Genomic DNA, 19,469 nt, shown 5'->3' on the forward strand with positions numbered 1-19,469 from the left:
GATCTGACTTTCTGAATTCTAGCATGTTGTGATCACTGTTTCCTAGGGGACCATTTACTCATAAATCATTTATTAAACCTGCCTCGTTACCTGTTACCAGATCCAAGATAGTCTACTCCCAAGTTGGATCCATGACATATTGCTCTAGTAAAATATCCCTAATGCACTCTAAGAATTCGTTATCATAGCTACCATTTTCAATTTGATTAACCCAATCAACATAAAGATTAAAGTCACCCATAATTATTGCTCAGAGATAGTAGGAACTGCCGATGCTGGAGAATCTGAGATAACACAGTGTGAAGCTGGATGAACACAGCAGGCCAAACAGCATCAGAGAAGCAGGAAAGCTTTACGTTTAGGGTCGGGACCCTCCTTCAGAAAAGGTTCCTGACCCGAAACGTCAAGCTTTCCTGCTCCTCTGATGCTGCTTGGCCTGCTGTGTTCACCCAGCTTCATACCGTGTTATCTCATAATTATTGCTCTATTCTTTTTACATACTCCTATTCTTCGATGACATCTGACCTTTCCCAAGGTATGGCTACTGTTTGGTGGTCTCTATACTACTCCTTCCAATGTCTTCTTTCCCTTGCTGTTTTTTTTAACCTCCACCCAAATGAACTCCAGATCATCAAGCCCGAGATCATCTGTAATTCATCTCTATAGAACATCTCTCACAACTGTTCTCATTTCATTTCTTATCAACAGTACTATAAAATGACCTCTCCTTACCCCTCAAAGATCAAATATACCAGAATGTTATGATCTCTCAGTTTTGATTTCCTTGCAACCACATTTCCATAATAGCTAATGAGATCATATTAATTTATCTTGATTTGTGCTGTCAGTTTTTCTATCTGTTTCCGAATGTTTTAAATGAATTGAATTCAAGTGTTTGTCTCTGTATCAAGACTTGCACCGTCCTTTCTAAGCATTTGCTGGATTGCACCATCCTGTCTGTGCAGGTGCAGGGCTGTGCCATCCCGTCTGTGCAGGTGCAGGGCTGTGCCATCCTGTCTGTACAGGTGCAGGGCTGTGCCATCCTGTCTGAGCGGGTGTAGAGCTGTGCCGTCCTGTCTGCGCAGGTGCAGGGTTGCACCATCCTGTCTGCGCAGGTGCAGGGTTGCACCATCCCATCTGTGTGGGTGCAGGGTGGCATCATCCTATGTAAGCGGGTGCAGAATTGTGCTGTCCTGTCTGTGTGGGTACAGGGTTGCGCCATCCTGCCTGTGCAGGTGCAGGGTTGTGCCGTCCTGTCTGTGCAGGTGCAGGGTTGCACTGTCCTGTCTGCGCAGGTGCAAGGTTGCGCTGTCCTGTCTCAACGGGTGCAGGGTTGCGCCGTCCTGACTGTGCGGGTGCAGGGTTGCGCCGTCCTGTCTGTGTGGGTGCAGGGTTGCTCTGTCCTGTCTGAGCGGGTGCAGGGTTGCGCTGTCCGGTCTGTGCAGGTGCAGGGTCGCGCCGTCCTGTCTCAATGGGTGCAGGGTTGCGCCGTCCTGCCTGTGCAGGTGCAGGGTTGTGCCGTCCTGTCTGTGTGGGTGCAGGGTTGCGCTGTCCTGTCTCAGCGCATGCAGGGTTGCACCATCCTGTCTGAGCGGGTGCAGAGTTGCGCTGTCCTGTCTGTGTGGGTGCAGGGTTGCATCATCCTGTGTAAGCGGGTGCAGAGTTTTGCCCTCCTGTCTGTGTGGGTGCAGGGTTGCGCCATCCTGTCTCAGCTGGTGCAGGAGTGCACCGTCCTGTCTGTGTGGGTGCAGAGTTGTGCCGTCCTGTCTGTGCGGGTAACAGGGCTGTGCCATCCTGTCTGTGTGGGTGCAGGGTTGCGCCGTCCTGTCTGTGTGGGTGCAGGGTTGTGCCGTGCTGCCTCAGCGGGTGCAGGGTTGCGCCGTCCTGTCTGTGCAGGTGCAGGGTCGTGCCGTGCTGCCTCAGCGGGTGCAGGGTTGCACCGTCCTGTGTGTGTGGGTGCAGGGTTGCGCCATCCTGTCTGTGTGGGTGCAGGGTTGCGCCATCCTGTCTCAGCTGGTGCTGCAGTGCACCATCCTGTCTGTGTGGGTGCAGAGTTGTGCCGTCCTGTCTGTGTGGGTACAGGGTCGCGCCATCCTGTCTGTGTGGGTGCAGGGTTGCGCCGTGCTGCCTCAGCGGGTGCAGGGTTGCTCTGTCCTGTCTGTGCAGGTGCAGGGTCATGCCGTGCTGCCTCAGCGGGTGCAGTGTTGTGCCGTCTTGTCTGTGCAGGTGCAGTGTTGCGCTGTCCGGTCTGTGCAGGTGCAGGGTAGCTCCGTCCTATCTAAATGGGTGCAGGGTTGCATCGTCCTGTTTAAGCAGGTGCAGGGTTGCTCCGCCCTGTCTAAACGGGTACAGCGTTGCACTGTCTGGTCTGTGAGGGTGCAGGGTTGCTCCGTCCTATCTAAATGGGTGCAGGGTTGCGTCGTCCTGTTTAAGCAGGTGCAGGGTTGCACCGTCCTGTATAAGCGAGTCTAGACTTGCGCCGTCCTGCTTGATGAGTGTATTTCTGGAAAGTTGCACCATCCTGTCAGATCAAGTGTGGAATCACTCCGTCCTGTCCGAGGGACCGCGGAGCTGCACCGTCCTGTCCGAGGCAGCGCAGAACTACACCATCCTGTCCGAAGGAGCGCGGAACTACACCATGCTGTCCAAGAGAGTGCGGAGTTGCTCCGTCCTGTCCGAGGGAGCACCGCGTTGCTCTGTCCTGTCCAAGGGAGCGTGGAGTTGCTCTACGCTGTCTGAGGGAGTGCGGAGTTGCACTGTGTTGTCTGAGGGAGTGCGGAGTTACTCCATGTTGTCTGATCTAGTGCGGAGTTACTCCGTGCTGTCTGATCTAGTGCGGAGTTACTCCGTGCTGTCCGACGGAGTGTGGAATTACTCCGTGCTCTCTGATCTAGTGAGGAGTTACTCCGTGCTGTCTGATTTCGTGTAGAGTTACTCCGTGCTGTCCGACGGAGTGCGGAATTACTCCGTGCTCTCTGATCTAGTGCGAAGTTACTCCATGCTGTCTGATTTAGTGCGGAGTTAGTCCATGCTGTCTGATTTTGTGTAGAGTTACTCTGTGCTGTCTGATCTAGTGCGGAGTTACTCTGTGCTGTCTGATCTAGTGCGGAGTTAGTCCGTGCTGTCTGATTTCATGTAGAGTTACTCCATGCTGTCCGGAGTGCGGAATTACTCCGTGCTCTCTGATCTTGTGCGGATTTAGTCCGTGCTGTCTGATTTCGTGTAGAGTTACTCCGTGCTGTCCGACGGAGTGCGGAATTACTCCGTGCTCTCTGATCTCGTGCGCAGTTACTCCGTGCTGTCTAATTTAGTGCTGAGTTACTCCATGCTGTCTAATTTAGTGCGGAGTTACTCCGTGCTGTCCGACGGAATGTGGAGTTACTCCGTGCTGTCTGATCTAGTGCTGAGTTACTCTGTGCTGTCTGATTTAGTGCAGTTACTCCGTGCTGTCTAATTTAGTGCGGAGTTACTCCGTGCTGTCTGATCTAGTGCGGAGTTACTCTGTGCTGTCTGATTTAGTGCGGAGTTAGTCCGTGCTGTCTGATTTCGTGTAGAGTTACTCCATGCTGTCCGATGGAGTGCGGAATTACTCCGTGCTCTCTGATCTCGTGCGGAGTTACTCCGTGCTCTCTGATTTAGTGCGGAGTTAGTTCTTGCTGTCTGATTTAGTGCGGAGTTAGTTCGTGCTGTCTGATTTCGTGTAGAGTTACTCCATGCTGTCCGATGGAGTGCGGAATTACTCCGTGCTCTCTGATCTCGTGCGGAGTTAGTCCGTGCTGTCTGATTTAGTGCGGAGTTACTCCGTGCTGCCTGACCGGATCCGGCCCCCCGGGTGTCGGGAGGGTGTCTAACAGCTGTGCCGGGCGGCGTGCTGACGTCAGGGGCCTGTGCGGACGGAGGGACGCTCCGCTCCCGCCGCTGGAGTTTGCAGCTGAAAGTTTGTCGCGGCCGCTCGATGTGAAGGAATGTGAGGCAGCGAGAGCAGCACAAGGAGAGGCAGTGGGCCTTGGGACTCTCTGTAAGTGAAGCGGGGTGAGGGCCTGACGGATAAGACAGCGGGATTTCCACCGGCTTCGGGAGGGGAGGCCGTGGAGGCGATGCGGAGGGTTTTGAGGGGGGTGGGGGTGTACTGCTGCTGAAAGGCGCTGTCCAAGGCTGATCGCTGAGCAGGCCCGACCGGGGCAGCCCGCCCCGTCAGAGCCCTCTCCACAGACCGGGAGCAGGCAGCCCCCTCCTTCGCACGGTCTCCCACCCCACACCCCAATCTCGCGGTATTCGGGAGGAGGTATCGCCCCAACTCTCCTGCGAGAGCCGGCCCCCCCCCCCGCCACACCGTCTGGACAGCGAGCGGTTCTGGAATCAACATGTCGGAGCCTCGGGGAAGGGAGGTGAAGGCATTCCCAGTTCTGTCACGGCCGCTGTACATGATCCGCCAGCTCTATCCCCCCAATCTCCAACATTCCCTTACCCCCCCCCCATCAAGACCTCAATACCCCCACCCTGTGACCCCCAATCCCCTACCCCCCCCATCAAGACCCCAATACCCCCACCCTGTGACCCCCCAATCCCCTACCCCCCCATCAAGACCCCAATACCCCCACCCTGTGACCCCCCAATCCCCCAACCTGCCATCGAGACCCCCAATACCCCCACCCTGTGACCCCCCAATCCCCTATCCCCACCCTGTGACCCCCCCATCCCCTACCCCCATTGAGACCTCCAATACCCCCACCCTGTGACCCCCCCAATCCCCTACCCCCACCCTGTGACCCCCCATCCCCTACCCTGTGACCCCCCATCCCCTACCCCCCATCAAGACCCCAATACCCCCACCCTGTGACCCCCCCAATCCCCTACACCCCCCATCGAGACCCCTAATACCCCCACCCTGTGACCCCCCAATCCCCTACCCCCCCATCAAGACCCCAATACCCCCACCCTGTGACCCCCCAATCCCCCAACCTGCCATCGAGACCCCCAATACCCCCACCCTGTGACCCCCCAATCCCCTATCCCCACCCTGTGACCCCCCCATCCCCTACCCCCATTGAGACCTCCAATACCCCCACCCTGTGACCCCCCCAATCCCCTACCCCCACCCCGTGACCCCCCATCCCCTACCCTGTGACCCCCCATCCCCTACCCCCCATCGAGACCCCCAATAACCCCATCCTGTGACCCCCCCAATCCCCTTCCCCCCCCATTGAGACCCCTAATCCCCCTACCCCGTGACCCTCCAATCCCCTACCCCCCCACCGAGAGACCTAATACCCCTACCCTGTGACCCCCCAATCCCCTACCCCCCCACCGAGAGACCTAATACCCCTACCCCGTGACCCCCCAATCCCCTACCCCCCCACCGAGAGACCTAATACCCCCACCCCGTGACCCCCAATCCCCTACCCCCCAATCCCCTACCCCCCATGACCCCAAATACCCCCACCTTGTGACCCCCCAATCACTGACTACCCCACCCCGTGACTCGCCCACCCCATGACCCCCCCACTCGCCCACACCGTGACCCCCCCCACTCGCCCACACCGTGACCCCCCCCACTCGCCCCCCCCGACCCCCCCCACTCGCCCCCCCCGACCCCCCCACTCGCCCCCCCCGACCCCCCCACTCGCCCCCCCCGTGACCCCCCCCACTCGCCCCCCCGTGACCCCCCCCACTCGCCCCCCCCGTGACCCCCCCACTCGCCCCCCCCCGTGACCCCCCACTCGCCCCCCCGTGACCCCCCACTCGCCCCCCCCGTGACCCCCCACTCGCCCCCCCCGTGACCCCCCACTCGCCCCCCCCGTGACCCCCCACTCGCCCCCCCCGTGACCCCCCACTCGCCCCCCCCCGTGACCCCCCACTCGCCCCCCCCCGTGAACCCCCCCACTCGCCCACCCCGTGACCCCCCCAATCCCCGACTGCCCCCACCTCATGACCCCCCCCAATCCCTGACTCTGCCTCTCACCCCTGTGATCCCCCAATCCGTGACCTGCCCTACCATCATCCCCCAATCCCCAACTCACCTCCAGGTGGACCCCCAATCACTGACTTATCCCCCCCCCGCCGGTGACTCCCAAACCCTGACTCTGCCGCCGTGACCCCCCCCCCGGTCACTGACCTGGCCTCGCCGTGACCCTCTCAATCCCCGACTCCCCCGCCACGAACCCCCACACCCGACTCTATAGCCGTGATCCCTGACTCTGCCGCCCTGGCCCCCCTACTCCCAGACTCCGCCGCCCTGACCCCGCAAATTCAAAACTCCCCCTGTGACCCCCAATGTCGCATTCCCCCACCATGTCCCCCAACTCACGGACTCCTCCCAATCTGTGACTCGGCCGCAGTGAGCATTCAATCCACGACTCAGCCGCCGTGACCCCCAATTTTGAAATCCCCCGTGATCCCGATTTCCCCCGCCATGACCCCCCAAACCCCGCCCCACCCCTGCATGTGACTCCCAAAATCCTGAATGGCCTCGCCGTGGCCCACCTATCCCCATCCTGCCGCCGCCATGACCCCCACATCCCCGACCTGCCCCTGCCGTGACCCCACATCCCCGACCTGCCCCCGCTGTGACCCCCACATCCCCGACCTACCCCCACATCCCCGACCTGCCCCCGCCATGACCCACCACTCCCCAACTCCGCTGCCCTGACTCCCCAAATCACAAAGTTCCACCGTGACCCCCAATCTCTCCTTCCCCCGCCGTGACCCCCACCCCCCCCCGATCCGCGGCTCGGCCGCCGTGACCCACCCCCCCGATCCGCGGCTCGACTGCCATGACCCCCCCCGATACCTGACCTGTCCCTGGGTACCCCAATTTTTAAAACCCCCGTGACCCCGATTCCCCGCCGTGACCTCCCAATTCCTGACTCCCATACAGTGGCCCCGCAGCTCCCCGACTCCGTCGTGACCCCTGATTCCGATGCCCTGACCTTCCAAATCCAAAAGTTCCCTGCCGTAACCCCCCAATCCGCGACTCCCCCGCCATGACCTGCCCCAATCCCCGACTCCCTCACCGTGACCCCCCCCCCCAATCCCCGACTCGGCCGACGTGACCCCCTCCAATTCCCGACCTGCCACCGTGACCCCCCAATTTTTAAATTCCTAGTGACCCCGACTCCCCCGCCGTGATCCCCCCAATCCCCGACCTTCCCCCACCATGACCCCCCCAATCCCTGACCTGCCCCCGCAGTGACCCCTCCAATCCCTGACCTGCCCCCGCTGTGACCCCCCAGTCCCGACCTGCATTGCCATGACCCCCCAGTCCCTATCTCCCTGCCGTGACCCCCAATTCCCGACCTGCCACTGTGACCCGGACTCCCCTGCCGTGGCCCCCCTCCCCCAATCCCCAACCTACCACCGCCGTGACCGTCCCATTCTGTGGCCCCCCCCACTCCCAGACTCCGCTGCCGTAACCCCCCCACTGCCCTACTCCTCCGCCAGCCTGACACCGCAAATCCAAAACTCCCTCCATGACCTCCAATCTCTCATTCCCCCACCATGACCCCCCAATCATCGACTCCCCCCATCCCTGACCTGCCCCATGACCCCCAATTTTCAAATCCCCCGTGACCCTGACCCCCCCCGACCTGCACCTGCCATGACTACCCCTGTCCCCGACCTGCCCCCGCCGTGATCCCCCCAGTCCCTGACCTGCCCCTGCTATGATCCCCCCCATCCCCGCCGTGACCCCCAAATCTCCGACTCCCCCGCCGTGACCCCCAACTCTGCTGTCCTGACCCCCCCCCCAAATCCAAAGCTCCCCCCCGCTCCGTGACCCCCCTATCACTGACTCCCCTTGGCTCAGCCACTGTGACCCCAGCCCTCCCCGGCTCAGCCGCCATGACCCCCCAAGCCCCCCCCCCACCGGCTCGGCCGCCGTGACCCCCACCCCCCGGCTCGGCCGCCATGACCCCCCGCAGACTGCCGACTCAGCCGCCATAACCCCCCCAGCCCCCTGAATCCCTACCCATGTGCCATATGACCTGACCGCCTTCCCCACCCTGTGGTCCACATTCCCTGATACCCCACACCCACCCCTTGGCCAACAATCCCTGACCCACCCACTGCCCAACCCTGTGGCCTGCATTCCCTGCCCGCCACCCCGCCTCCCATCCCATTGGTTTGCGTTCCCTGACCTCCACACCCCAACCTGTGGCCCGTGGTCGTGCATGCTCCATGACCAACCCCCACCAACCACATTCCCAGAAACTCCACACCTCATGGCCCGCATTCCCTGAAATCCCCATCCGATGGCCTGCAATCTCTAACACTACCTGCATCCCCACCGACCCACAAACTGTCTTAAATAGATAAATAGAAAGTGGGACATAACACCAGTGCTTCACTAGAGGCTCACAGATGATGTTACCTAGAACAGTGACGAAACATCTGAAAACGAACCTTCCAGCTCAGCGAGCAAACTTACATCCAGAACCTCAACCTGAGCTACAAATCTTCTCAAAACTCGCTGTCTTCTCAATGTAAAGCTGTAAACACAGTCCTCCTCCTGTGGTGACCTGTAATTCCCCTCCCCATCACCTCTGCACCCCTAATCTCCAAGAGGGTTTGGGAGTATCCCCAATACCTCCCCCCACCCCCCACCCCCCAACCACCATTTGGACACTTGCAATTGACACTTCACACCTCAGAGTCCTGAAATCTCCTCCCTGCTGACCCTCCTCACCACCTTCTGCCCTCTTATGAACCCACTCCAATACTACCCAGACCCCATCCGCTCACCTATTCCAGCCTTATTCCCCCTCCCAACCCTCTGCACCTGTCCTTCTGATCCCTTCTGTGCTCCCTCCACTGATACTCTCAACCATCTTTACCCTGTCAACCCTCCTTTTTGCAACCTCGACCTTGTTGGCCACACCCCTTTTCACCCCAAAACACTCGAACCCTGCCTTATGCCTCACCATGCATTGTGCCCAGATCCCACCTGCCCCTTCTCCTGACCCTTACCCATCCATTAACCCCATTCGCCCTGTCCTTTTGTCCCTCGCCCATCTCTTCCTCTACCTATCCATTCTCAGCACTCTACCCCCCTTGCCTGTTCCCCCTCCTTTGCCCTCTGCCTGTCCGCCGTTGCCTGACACCACCCCTCATCCATCCTCTTGACCCTCCCCAGCTCACTTAACTCTCCTCTCTTCTCCCCCAATCCTCCCTTCGCATGTCTTTCCTTCCCTCCCTACAATTCCGTCATTTCTCAGCTCTACATGCAATACCACTGCCCCACTCCCTCAATGTAGCCTGCCAATCCACCCCATCCTGAACACTCCACACATCCCATCATGTCCCACTCCCTTCATACCTTCCCCCATTCTTGCCCCCCTCAGCACTCTCTGCCTCCTTTCCACTCCATTTCTCCCAGTTACCCAGACTTGCCTCCCACCCCTGCCCCCTTCCTTTCATTCCCCCTCCCTGTGCCACTTGTCTGTCCCTTCCACAGCCTCACTCATTCTTTCCGTTGTAATAAGATGAAGCAGTTAGGTATTTGTCGTTGTCTCAGTAAATGCAGTTGTCCTTCAATTTCTTGTGCAAGCTTCTTGTTGCAAAATTGAATTGCCACAGCAAAATATTAAAACCTTATCCTTTGTCAGATTTTGATTTGTGTAGCCAACTTACTTAAAATTCATTTTGTAATTGTGTACGCAGAAAATTGAAGATGGCTGCACAAGTGCTTGAGCAATCTGGAGGGACCAGTATGTTTTCTCGCTCCAGTGTTGGAATCTCTTCAGATGAGGAAATCTGTGGCCTTAATTATCTTTCCAAGAATGACTTGACAGCAGCACCACAGCTGGTTATGTTGGCAAATGTTGCATTAACTGGTGACATAAGCTGTTATGATTACCATGGTGAGGTTAGACAGATGGCAGAATTGAAAACGGTAAATAGCAATTTATCTGACAATGAGGATGATTTAAGGACTGATGTCAATGATGCTTTGCAACCCGAAAGTCTAAGCGCAGAAGATCAAGCCCTGTCAAGTGTTGCAACAAAGGACAATTCTGAGAGTTTTTCTCGAGACACTTGCGACTCAGGTACAGATTCAACAGAAGTTGTAAGTCAGGAGAACTTGGCTGACAAGAGAAAAAAACCGAAACCGTTTCGCTGTCGCCCATGTCAATATGAAGCTGAGTCCAAGGTGGAGTTTGTGCATCACATCAAAGTACATAGTGCCAAAAAGTTTATTGTTGAGGAAAACGCAGAAAAGCAAACCAAATCCAAAGTTCCTGAACCTCTTCCTGAAGAGACTGATATTTCTAAAGGCCCCATTCGTTGTGATAGGTGTGGATATAACACAAACAGATATGATCATTATTTGGCGCATCTAAAACATCATGACAAGGTTGGAGAGAACGAAAAAGTTTATAAATGTACCATCTGCACATACACTACTGTCAGTGAATATCACTGGAGAAAGCATTTGCGGAATCACTTTCCTCGGAAGATTTATACTTGTTCACAGTGCTCTTATTTCTCTGACAGAAAGAATAATTATGTGCAGCACATGCGAACACACACAGGTATGGTTCATTACTAAGTTTCTGGAATTTCAAAGCATTAATTTGTATTTAAATTACACTTTTGTTACATCCTGTTGAAATCAATTAGTTGTGTTTCAAATCTGGTCACAGCTACTTGGTAGGCAGTGCACCTGCAAGGTTGCACATAGCAAAGTTCAAAAAACTTTAACAAGTGAGATGAACAATTGATTTGTTTTTGAAGGTCATTAATAGAAGGATGTTATGCTGCCATGGAGATTTCCACACTCTTCAATTAATGCCAGGGACCTTTTACACCAGGAGTTAGGACATTGGTTTAATTTCTCATTCAAAAGATTACATTACTGACAGTACCCAGTAATGAACTGAAGTTTCAGCCTAGATTATGCCAGCAAGTTCTTGACTGATACTTAACTTGGAGATTGCGTTCCTAAATGAGTCAAGCTGATTCAGTACATTGAATGGAAACAACTTCTTTCTGACAAAATTTGGTACAAGTGGGCACAAGAATGGATTTGGAGTGTGTTGCCACTTTTTGTGTCGCAGCATCAACATAGCTATTTGTTTCAAATCTTAAAAATGGCTATTCACAGAACACTTCTGCACATTAATATGCAGAATAACTTCAGTGTAAAAATTTGTTTGAAGTTATCAAGCTGTCGCCAAATCAACAGAAAATACTGAGGAATGTAAAAGTAATAGAGATTGTTGTATGCACTTCAGGATATCCCAAAGTATTTTACACCTAATCACTTTTAAAAGCACAGATGTCATTAGATTGGGAATGCACCATGCAGTTTGAATAAAGCCATTTCCTAGAAATAAAAGTGACAAAATAATCTGATTAGTGTTGTTTGACAGAAAATATTGGCCAGCGTATTGGAAAGTATTAACATCATTGAAAAGGTTGATTTAGAAAAATAAGTTAAGTTTTAAAAAAAATCAGGATGTGAAAATCATATTGGGATATTTTGTATCCATCTGCGAGAGTTTATGAGGCCTTGTTTCAAAGTAGTACTACAGTTGTCTTTCATTAGGGTTTTTAAAGTTATGCTTTGTTGCCAATTAGCTGATGGCATTTTTGGATTGGCGTTGCAATACATTCTGTTGCTTTGTCTTTGAGATAACAACACAATTGAGTCTTCTCATTTTGGACTTGGATTGATGTTTCTATGGCCTGTTAAAATCTGTAACACTGGTTTTGGTGCTAAGTGGAATAAAATTAAATTTTTGCATGTTAGAGGCCTCTTCAAATTGCATACAAGTATGAGTAAACTGAATGGTAGACCACTGATGAAGTGATGCATGCAGCTGGATAATGAATGCTGCAGTCTTATTTTTCAAGTGTAATCCTATCAATGATTTTGTTTTCTGTTAGTGATGTTGGTTCAGGTGATTTATCATGTCATTAAAAGGTAATATGATGCATAATATTCTATAAATCAGAATGTTAACTCAGCAAACTAAATTACAGATAGTTTTGCACACTTTGGCTTGACGGCTACAGTGCACATTGCACAAAATCTTCTCTTGTGACCCAATGCAATCAGGCAGCATTCAAAACATGTTCAAAAAAATCTACTTCAGAAATTTACTCCTTGACATATGAGTCATGTATTTTGTTTTTACTTGTTAACAGATGACAAATGATCTGGGCTAACCAGTCAGTAGTTCTTAATGTGATTATTATGATCCTTGCATCCAAATAGAGCCAGTTTATTTTATTGCATGACAATCCCTTTCATTAAAGATGATACATTGCAGCCCAGATTTGAGAGAAATACTGTAACAGGGTCAAATTGTACTTCACTGTGCTTTAAACTTAAATTACATATTTTGGTGCACTTGCCCATAGGAAAAGGAAAATTGAGGCAAATCAGTTATTAAGAGGTAATTTGTTTTTAATTCATTCATGGGATGAGGGGATTGTTGTCTGGGCAGAATTTATTGCCCATCCCTAATTGCCCAGAGTCAATCACATTGCTGTGGGTCTGGAGTCACATGTAGGCCAGACCAGGTAAGGATGGCAGTTTTCTTCCCGAAAGGACATTAGTGAACCAGATGGGCTTTTTCCTGACAATTGGCAACGGTTTCACGGCCATCATTGGATTCTTAATTCCAGATCTTTTTCTGTTGAATTCAAATTCCACCTGCCGAGCAGGATTTGAACCTGGGTCCCCAGAACATTATCTGGGTCTCTGGGTTAACAGTTCAGTGATAATATCACTATGCCATTGCCTCCGCCTTGGTGATGACCAAATATTAGTTGATTTGAATAAACAGAAGATAAATGTTATTGAAGAAATGGAGGAGGAGTAAGTGGAATGTAAGACCGAGATGCCCAAAGCAATAAAGAATGAAAGAGATGCAAATGGCACTGAAATGCTACGTCAGCTTTTATATCTCTAATTACCCTGAAGAAGGTAGTAGTGAGTGTCTTCTTGATTCGGGTATAGGGACACCCAATGTGCTCATAAGAGAATATCAGGATTTTAACTCAGCGACAATGAAGGAATGGTGATGTAGTTCCAAGACAGGATTTTGTGTGACTTGGAAGGAAACTAGCAAGTGACAGGAGTGTTCCCATTCATCTGCCATTTTTTTGGAGGTAGAGGTCAGGAATTTGCAACATGCTGTCAAAGGAGCTTTAGTGAATTGCTGCAGTGAACAATGTAGATGGCACAAATTGCTGCCACTGTAGCTAGGTGGTGAACAAGGTGAATGTTGAAGGGGTGGATGTGGTGCCAATCAAGCTGTTTGGTCCTGGATGGTATCAAGCTTTTTAAGTATGTTGGAGCTGCAATCAGCCAAACAAGTGGGATGGTACTGCATTGCGCTCATAACATGAACCTTGTAGACAATGGGCAGACTTTGGGGAAATAGGTGGTGAGTTACTGGTCAAGGAATTCATCGCATCTGACCTGCGTTTGTGGGCCCCGTAATGGTAATGCCAATGGATCTCAAAGGGCATGATTAGATGGTTAGATTCCCTCATGTTGGAGACTGTCATTGCCTGATAGTTGCTTGGCGTGAATGTTACTTGCCAGTTATCTGCCCAAACCTGGGTGTTGCCCAGCATATGGACAAGCTGCTTCAGTATCTGAGCAGTCAGAAATAGTTCTGGACATTGTGCAGTCATCAGCAAACATTCCCACTTCTGACTTTATGATGGAAAGGAGAACATTGATAAAGAAGCTGAAGATGCCTCGGCCTAGAACACCACCCTGAGGAATTATTTTGTTATTCACATAAGGTGAATTCTTCAGGGTTCATTCCAGGCAGTTCCGACATGTGGAGACTGGAATTTGCTTTAAATGCCATACTGACATCCAGCAGGATATTCAGATCAAGTAATTTCTGGCTCATTAATAATCTAGTTTCGAATTAAAAGGATTCCAAGATCGGTCAACTTCAGTGAATGCAGACTGAAATGTGTTACAGATTAATCAGGGAGTGAGATGCAGTGGCAACACACTTTGATATGCATGTTGTAATCTGGAGCTATGGATAATAATGTTAGAGATTTCAATTTTTGTTCCCATCACGTGGTTAATAGGAATTTCTCCACTCTTACTATTGGCTGTGGTATATTTTGGAGATATTTGCAGATTGATAGTTTATCTGTTTGGCTGTAATATAACTGCATTTTCCTTTTGCTTTCAAGTCAGGATACTGCCACAGTGCCATGCAGTGCCAGCCCTGCAGACTGAAGTAGCAAATGAGTACTATGTTGATCTCTAACTGGATTACTTGACTGACTGTCTACTGAGTGATAGTTTTGTGCTGTTCATGTACTTGGCACAGGTGTAATTTAAGGGGGAGGAAAGCTGCCTTGGATTTCCTTTAGTAAGTGTGGAGTTGAATGCAAAGATAATGAAACTTGGGGCCCTGAAAACTCAAGCAAGACAAGTCTCCTGTGTCAGCATCAAGTTGAGACCTGCGAAAGGATTTGGGTGTTTAGTTCATTAGTTGTGATTGAATGAGGTTGGTTCTACTCAGGCCTTGAAGTGAGTGCCCAAAGGCTTATCTTTATTCCATTTTCCTATTTTCCCTTTCAATCAAAGGCCAGAAAACAGTTCAAAAGAATCTTCTAGATACTCCAATAGTCTTGCATTAAAACAGAAACTTCATTGTTAAAAGTCAATATGTTGAAAGTGACTTAACTAGGAATCAGAATTATTAAAACGAAATGTTTTACTTCAGAGTACCTGTGCCTTAGTCCTACAATCTCAAAATGCTAGATGTAGGACAGTACAGTCGATCTGGAATTGGTAGCAGATTTTTTTTTTTAAAAACTTAGTACAAGCAATGAGATGAGAAAAACTTTGGAGCATTGACTTCAAAATTTTGACCTCAATCAGTGTTTTGTGTTGAGGGAACATTAGCATCGCAGTTGTGTTACTCCAGTAGTAATTCAAAGGCCTTGACTCCTGCTGTGGCAAGCTGGGCATTGAAATGTAATTTAAAAAAAGAATGGAATAAAAAGCTAGTCTTAGTAATTCTGACCATAAATTTACTGGATGTCTTGAAAATGTGTCTGGTTCATTAATCTTCTTTAGGATCATAAAGTTTATAACACAAAAGAAAGCCATTTGGCCTGTCATATTTGGTGCTACTTTCTGCAGCAGAAATTCACTCAGTGCCATTCTTTTTTTCCACCCACAGCCCTGCATTTTTTTAATCTTAAAGTTAATGATCCAATTCTTCTTTGAAAAATGCAAATGGATCTGCCTCCAGCACATTCTTATGAGATTGATTCAGATTCTAATCACAGTGCAAGAAAAAAATTTCCCCAAATTGCGTACAGTTCTGGTCACCGCATTGTAAGAAGGATGTGGAAGCTTTGGAAAGGGTGCAGGGGAGATTTACTAGGATGTTGCCTGGTATGGAGGGAAGGTCTTACGAGGAAAGGCCGAGGGACTTGAGGCTGTTTTCATGAGAGAGAAGAAGGTTGAGAGGTGACTTAATTGAAACATATAAAATAATCAGAGGGTTAGATAGGGTGGATAGGGAGAGCCTTTTTCCTAGGATGGTGATGGCAAGCACGAGGGGGCATAGCTTTAAATTGAAGGGTGAAAGATATAGGACAGATGTCAGAGGTAGTTTCTTTACTCAGAGTAGTAAGGGAATGGAACGCTTTGCCTGCAACGGTAGTAGATTCGTCAACTTTAGGTACATTTAAGTCGTCATTGGACAAGCATATGGACGTACATGGAATAGTGTAGGTTAGATGGGCTTGAGATTGGTATGACAGGTCGGCGCAAAATCGAGGGCCGAAGGGCCTGTACTGTGCTGTTATGTTCTATGTCATTTCTGATTTTGCCAGTTATCTTAAGTTTAGTGTCCACTAGCTCTTGATACTTCTACCCAGGGGAACAATTTCTCCCAGTCTACATTGTCCAGATTGTAACTTCATTAAAAATAAATAATGAGGCCTGGAGTAATGGAATCCACCTGAGCTTTAGTAAGCAGGCTACTGCTGTATAGGTGACACTTGATAATGCTGTCCAGCCAGGTCCTCGTGGTCTCATTCCTGAAACTGGGATTTGAACCACCAGTGCTTAACCTAGAATTGGGAGGACTTGAACACAGAACATCCAAAGCACTAAAATGCCCATGCAACCTACTGAACTAACTTGCCAGCAGAAAATTGTTGCTTGAAAATTGTAATGAACTCAGGGGGTTTCGATTTAAAGCTATTGGCAACTGTTGAAACAAGAAATCTGCCATCTTTTCTCACCTAGCTTGCATGTGATTCAAGATTCAAATGGTGACTTTTAGCTTTTGGCTGTCTCTGAAATGACCTTAGACGTTGGTTGTAGGAAACAACCAATGACAAATTCAAATAAAACTAAACTTAGCAGATCAACCAGCAACAATCTGGGCATTGGAAGTATCAAGTTTAGTCAACCTGAATGTCTTTTTCACTAATATCAGGGAATTTATGCCAAAATTGAGAGGTCTGTCTGAGAATTAATCCTACTTTCAGATTCATGCCTTCTTGCCAGTGCCAATGTTTCAGACTCTACTGTTACCATGCTGTAAATGTCATCTTCTGCTGTGATTATAGTTCTCAACATTAAAAACAGAAAACAGAAATCCAGATCAAACAGCCTAACGTTGGTAGCAGGGCAAATGCTAGAGTCTCTCATAACAGCTGTGATAACAATATTGGACAGCATTAATAGGATTAGACAAATTCAGCATGGGTTTGTGAAAGACAATTCATGCTTAACAAATTTGCTTGAGTATTATAAGGATGTAACTAATAGAATAGATGAGGGAGAAATAGTAGATGTATTTAAACTTTTAGAAGACTTTTGAAAAGGTGCCACAGAAGAAGTTAGTGTTCAAAAATGAAACTCATTGTTTGGGGATAATGCATTGATATAGATGGAGAATTGGTTAACAAACAAAAACCAGTGGGAGTAAATGTTTTTTTCCCACGATTGCAGACAGTTACGAGAGCAAGGATCAATGCTTAGGCCACAGCTATTCACTATATTCCTGGGACTAATTCATTATGTTCAGGTTCACCGATGACTCAAAACTGAGTGGGATTTAGAGTTGAGGTTGCAACGTGAAGTTATGCACTTTGGTATGAAAAACAAGGAAGTGTATTATTAAGTGGTGCTATATTGGGAATGTGTATGCACAGAGATGTCTGTGTATCCTTGTACAAACCAGTCAATGAAAGTAGGCTGGCAGATGCAGCAAGCGATTAAGAAGTCAAGTGGTATGTTGGCCTTCATTGCAAGAGGATTTGGGTTCTGAAGTAAAGATAAGTTATTACAGTTATACAGTGTCTTGGTGAGACCCCACCTAGAGTATTGTATGCAGTTTTTGACTCCCTGCCTTAGAAGGGATATACTTTTCATAGAGTCATAGAGATATACTGCATGGAAATGGACCCTTTGGTCCAAATCCTCTATACTAGCCAGACATTTTAAATAAATCTAGTCCCATTTGCTAGCATTTGGCCCGTATCACTTGAAACCCTATCTATTCATGTACCCATTCAGATGCCTTTTAAATATTGTAGTTGTACCAGCCTTCACCACTTCTTCTGGCAGCTCATTCCATACACGCACCACCCTCTGCATGGAAAAAGTTGCCTGTTTACGTCCCTTTTAAATCATTTCCCTCTCACCTTAAACCTATGCCGTCTACTTTTGAAGTCCCCCACCCCGGGGAAAAGGCCTTGCCTACTTACCCTATCTATACCCCTCATGATTTTATAAACCTCGGTAAGGTCACCCCTCAGTCTCCAATGCTCCAGAGAAAATAGCCCCAGTCTATTCAACCTCTCCCTATAGTTCAAACCTTCCAACCCTGGCAACGTCCTTGTAGATCTTTTCTGAACCCGTTTAAGTTTCACAATATCCTTCCTGTAGCAGGGAGACCAAAATTGCATGCAGTATTCCAATAGTGGCCTAACCAATGTCCTGTACAGCAGAAACTTGGCATTCTAACTCTCATACTCAATGCACTGATGAATAAAGGTAAGCATACCAAATGCCGCCTTCATTATCGTATCTACCCGTGTGTCCGCTTTCAAGGAACTGTGAACCTGCATTCCATCTCTTTGCTCAGCAACACTCCCCCGGAGTGTACCATTAAGTGTATAAGTCCTGCCCTGATTTGCCTTTCCAAAATGCAGCATCTCACATTTATCTGAATTAAACTCCATCTACCACTAACCTCCTTTGCTGCCCACTATATCTCCAATTTTGATGTCATGTGCAAACTTACCAGCCATACCTCCTATGTTCACTTCCAAATCGTTTGTGTAAATGACCAAAGCAGTGGACCCAGCACCAATTTTTGAAGCACACTGCTTGTGACAGGCCTCCAGGCATAGTATGATAGCTGAGGTTCCCTAGGCTGTCCTATGAGGAGACCTTAGTTTAAGTGGGCTGTATTTCCGAGAATTTAGAAGGATAAGAGGGAATCTGATAAGATTTCACATGTTTCAATCAGGCTGAACAGACTAGATACATTAAGGATGTTTACCCTGTTTGGGGGTCACAGTCTGAGGGTACAGTGAAAAAGATTTAAGAATGAGATGAGGAAACAGTTCTTCACTCAGTACGGTCAACCAATGAAGTTCTGTACTCCAGAGGCTATGTAGCTAGTTCACTGAATATTTTCAATAAAGAGGCAAAGTTTTAAATTCTAAAGGCATTAATGGGTATTGGGTGAAAGCAGGAATATGGCATTGAGATAGAGATGATTATATTGAATGGCAAAGAAGGCTCAAATGGCTGATTGACCTATCCCTCCTAGTTTCCGTGTTTCTATTAACTTTAAACGACAGAAAGATTAACATCAAATTAAATATGAGCAAGGAAATCTCTTGGTTACTATCAACTGCAGCAGTCCATTAGTATTGTTCTATACCATGTGGGAGGAACATGGAGACCACAGGAATGTACTTTTGGTGGAAAAGTTCAGTATCAGTCATAAAGAATGGCCGAGTAGCACCACTTCTCATTGAGCTGACTGAGTTCTTAAGGATATAGTGCCAGACTAGGCCTGAGGCTGGTTGTGCCAGTGAAAGTAGGGGGGAAAAAAATACTTTGATTTTTGTCCTCATCTATTGTAGAGCCATTGACAGTATTGGCAGGAGTGAGCATTCCCTAGCCTTCGTGAAGTCCAGTTTTCATAGTGAAGACATCTTCCACAAGTTGTATGGCACTACCACTGTGTTAAATGGAACAAGTTCAGATTGGATCAAGGAGATCGGAGCTTCTCGTGACGAATTGTGGGCCATCAGCTATGATAGAATTGAATTCTACCACAATCTGTACCCTTTTGGTTTGGTACATTTGCCATTCTGTCATTATCATCAAGACATTGTCATTACCACTACTGGTTTAATAAGGAGTTCAAAAGAACATGTTAGCTAACTGTCTTAAAAATAATGTGACAATTACTTGAAACCGTAGTACATGACGACAT

The 19,469-nt window shown here is 49.3% G+C and overlaps 1 protein-coding gene across 1 annotated transcript in view; it reads left to right on the forward strand.

Annotated features, from left to right (window-relative positions):
• Nucleotides 1-3,839: 3,839 nt before the first annotated feature.
• The window catches only part of rest (RE1-silencing transcription factor), a 36,578-nt gene continuing 20,948 nt past the window's right edge, over nucleotides 3,840-19,469 (forward strand). The window contains exons 1-2 of the mRNA XM_048527512.2: nucleotides 3,840-4,018; nucleotides 9,658-10,529. Coding sequence (XP_048383469.1) covers nucleotides 9,668-10,529 — 862 coding nt within the window. The 5' untranslated portion in view covers nucleotides 3,840-4,018; nucleotides 9,658-9,667. The remainder of the gene's footprint in view (nucleotides 4,019-9,657; nucleotides 10,530-19,469) is intronic.

The sequence above is a fragment of the Stegostoma tigrinum genome, chromosome 3, assembly GCF_030684315.1.
Source record: "Stegostoma tigrinum isolate sSteTig4 chromosome 3, sSteTig4.hap1, whole genome shotgun sequence".
NCBI classification, from domain to species: domain Eukaryota; kingdom Metazoa; phylum Chordata; class Chondrichthyes; order Orectolobiformes; family Stegostomatidae; genus Stegostoma; species Stegostoma tigrinum.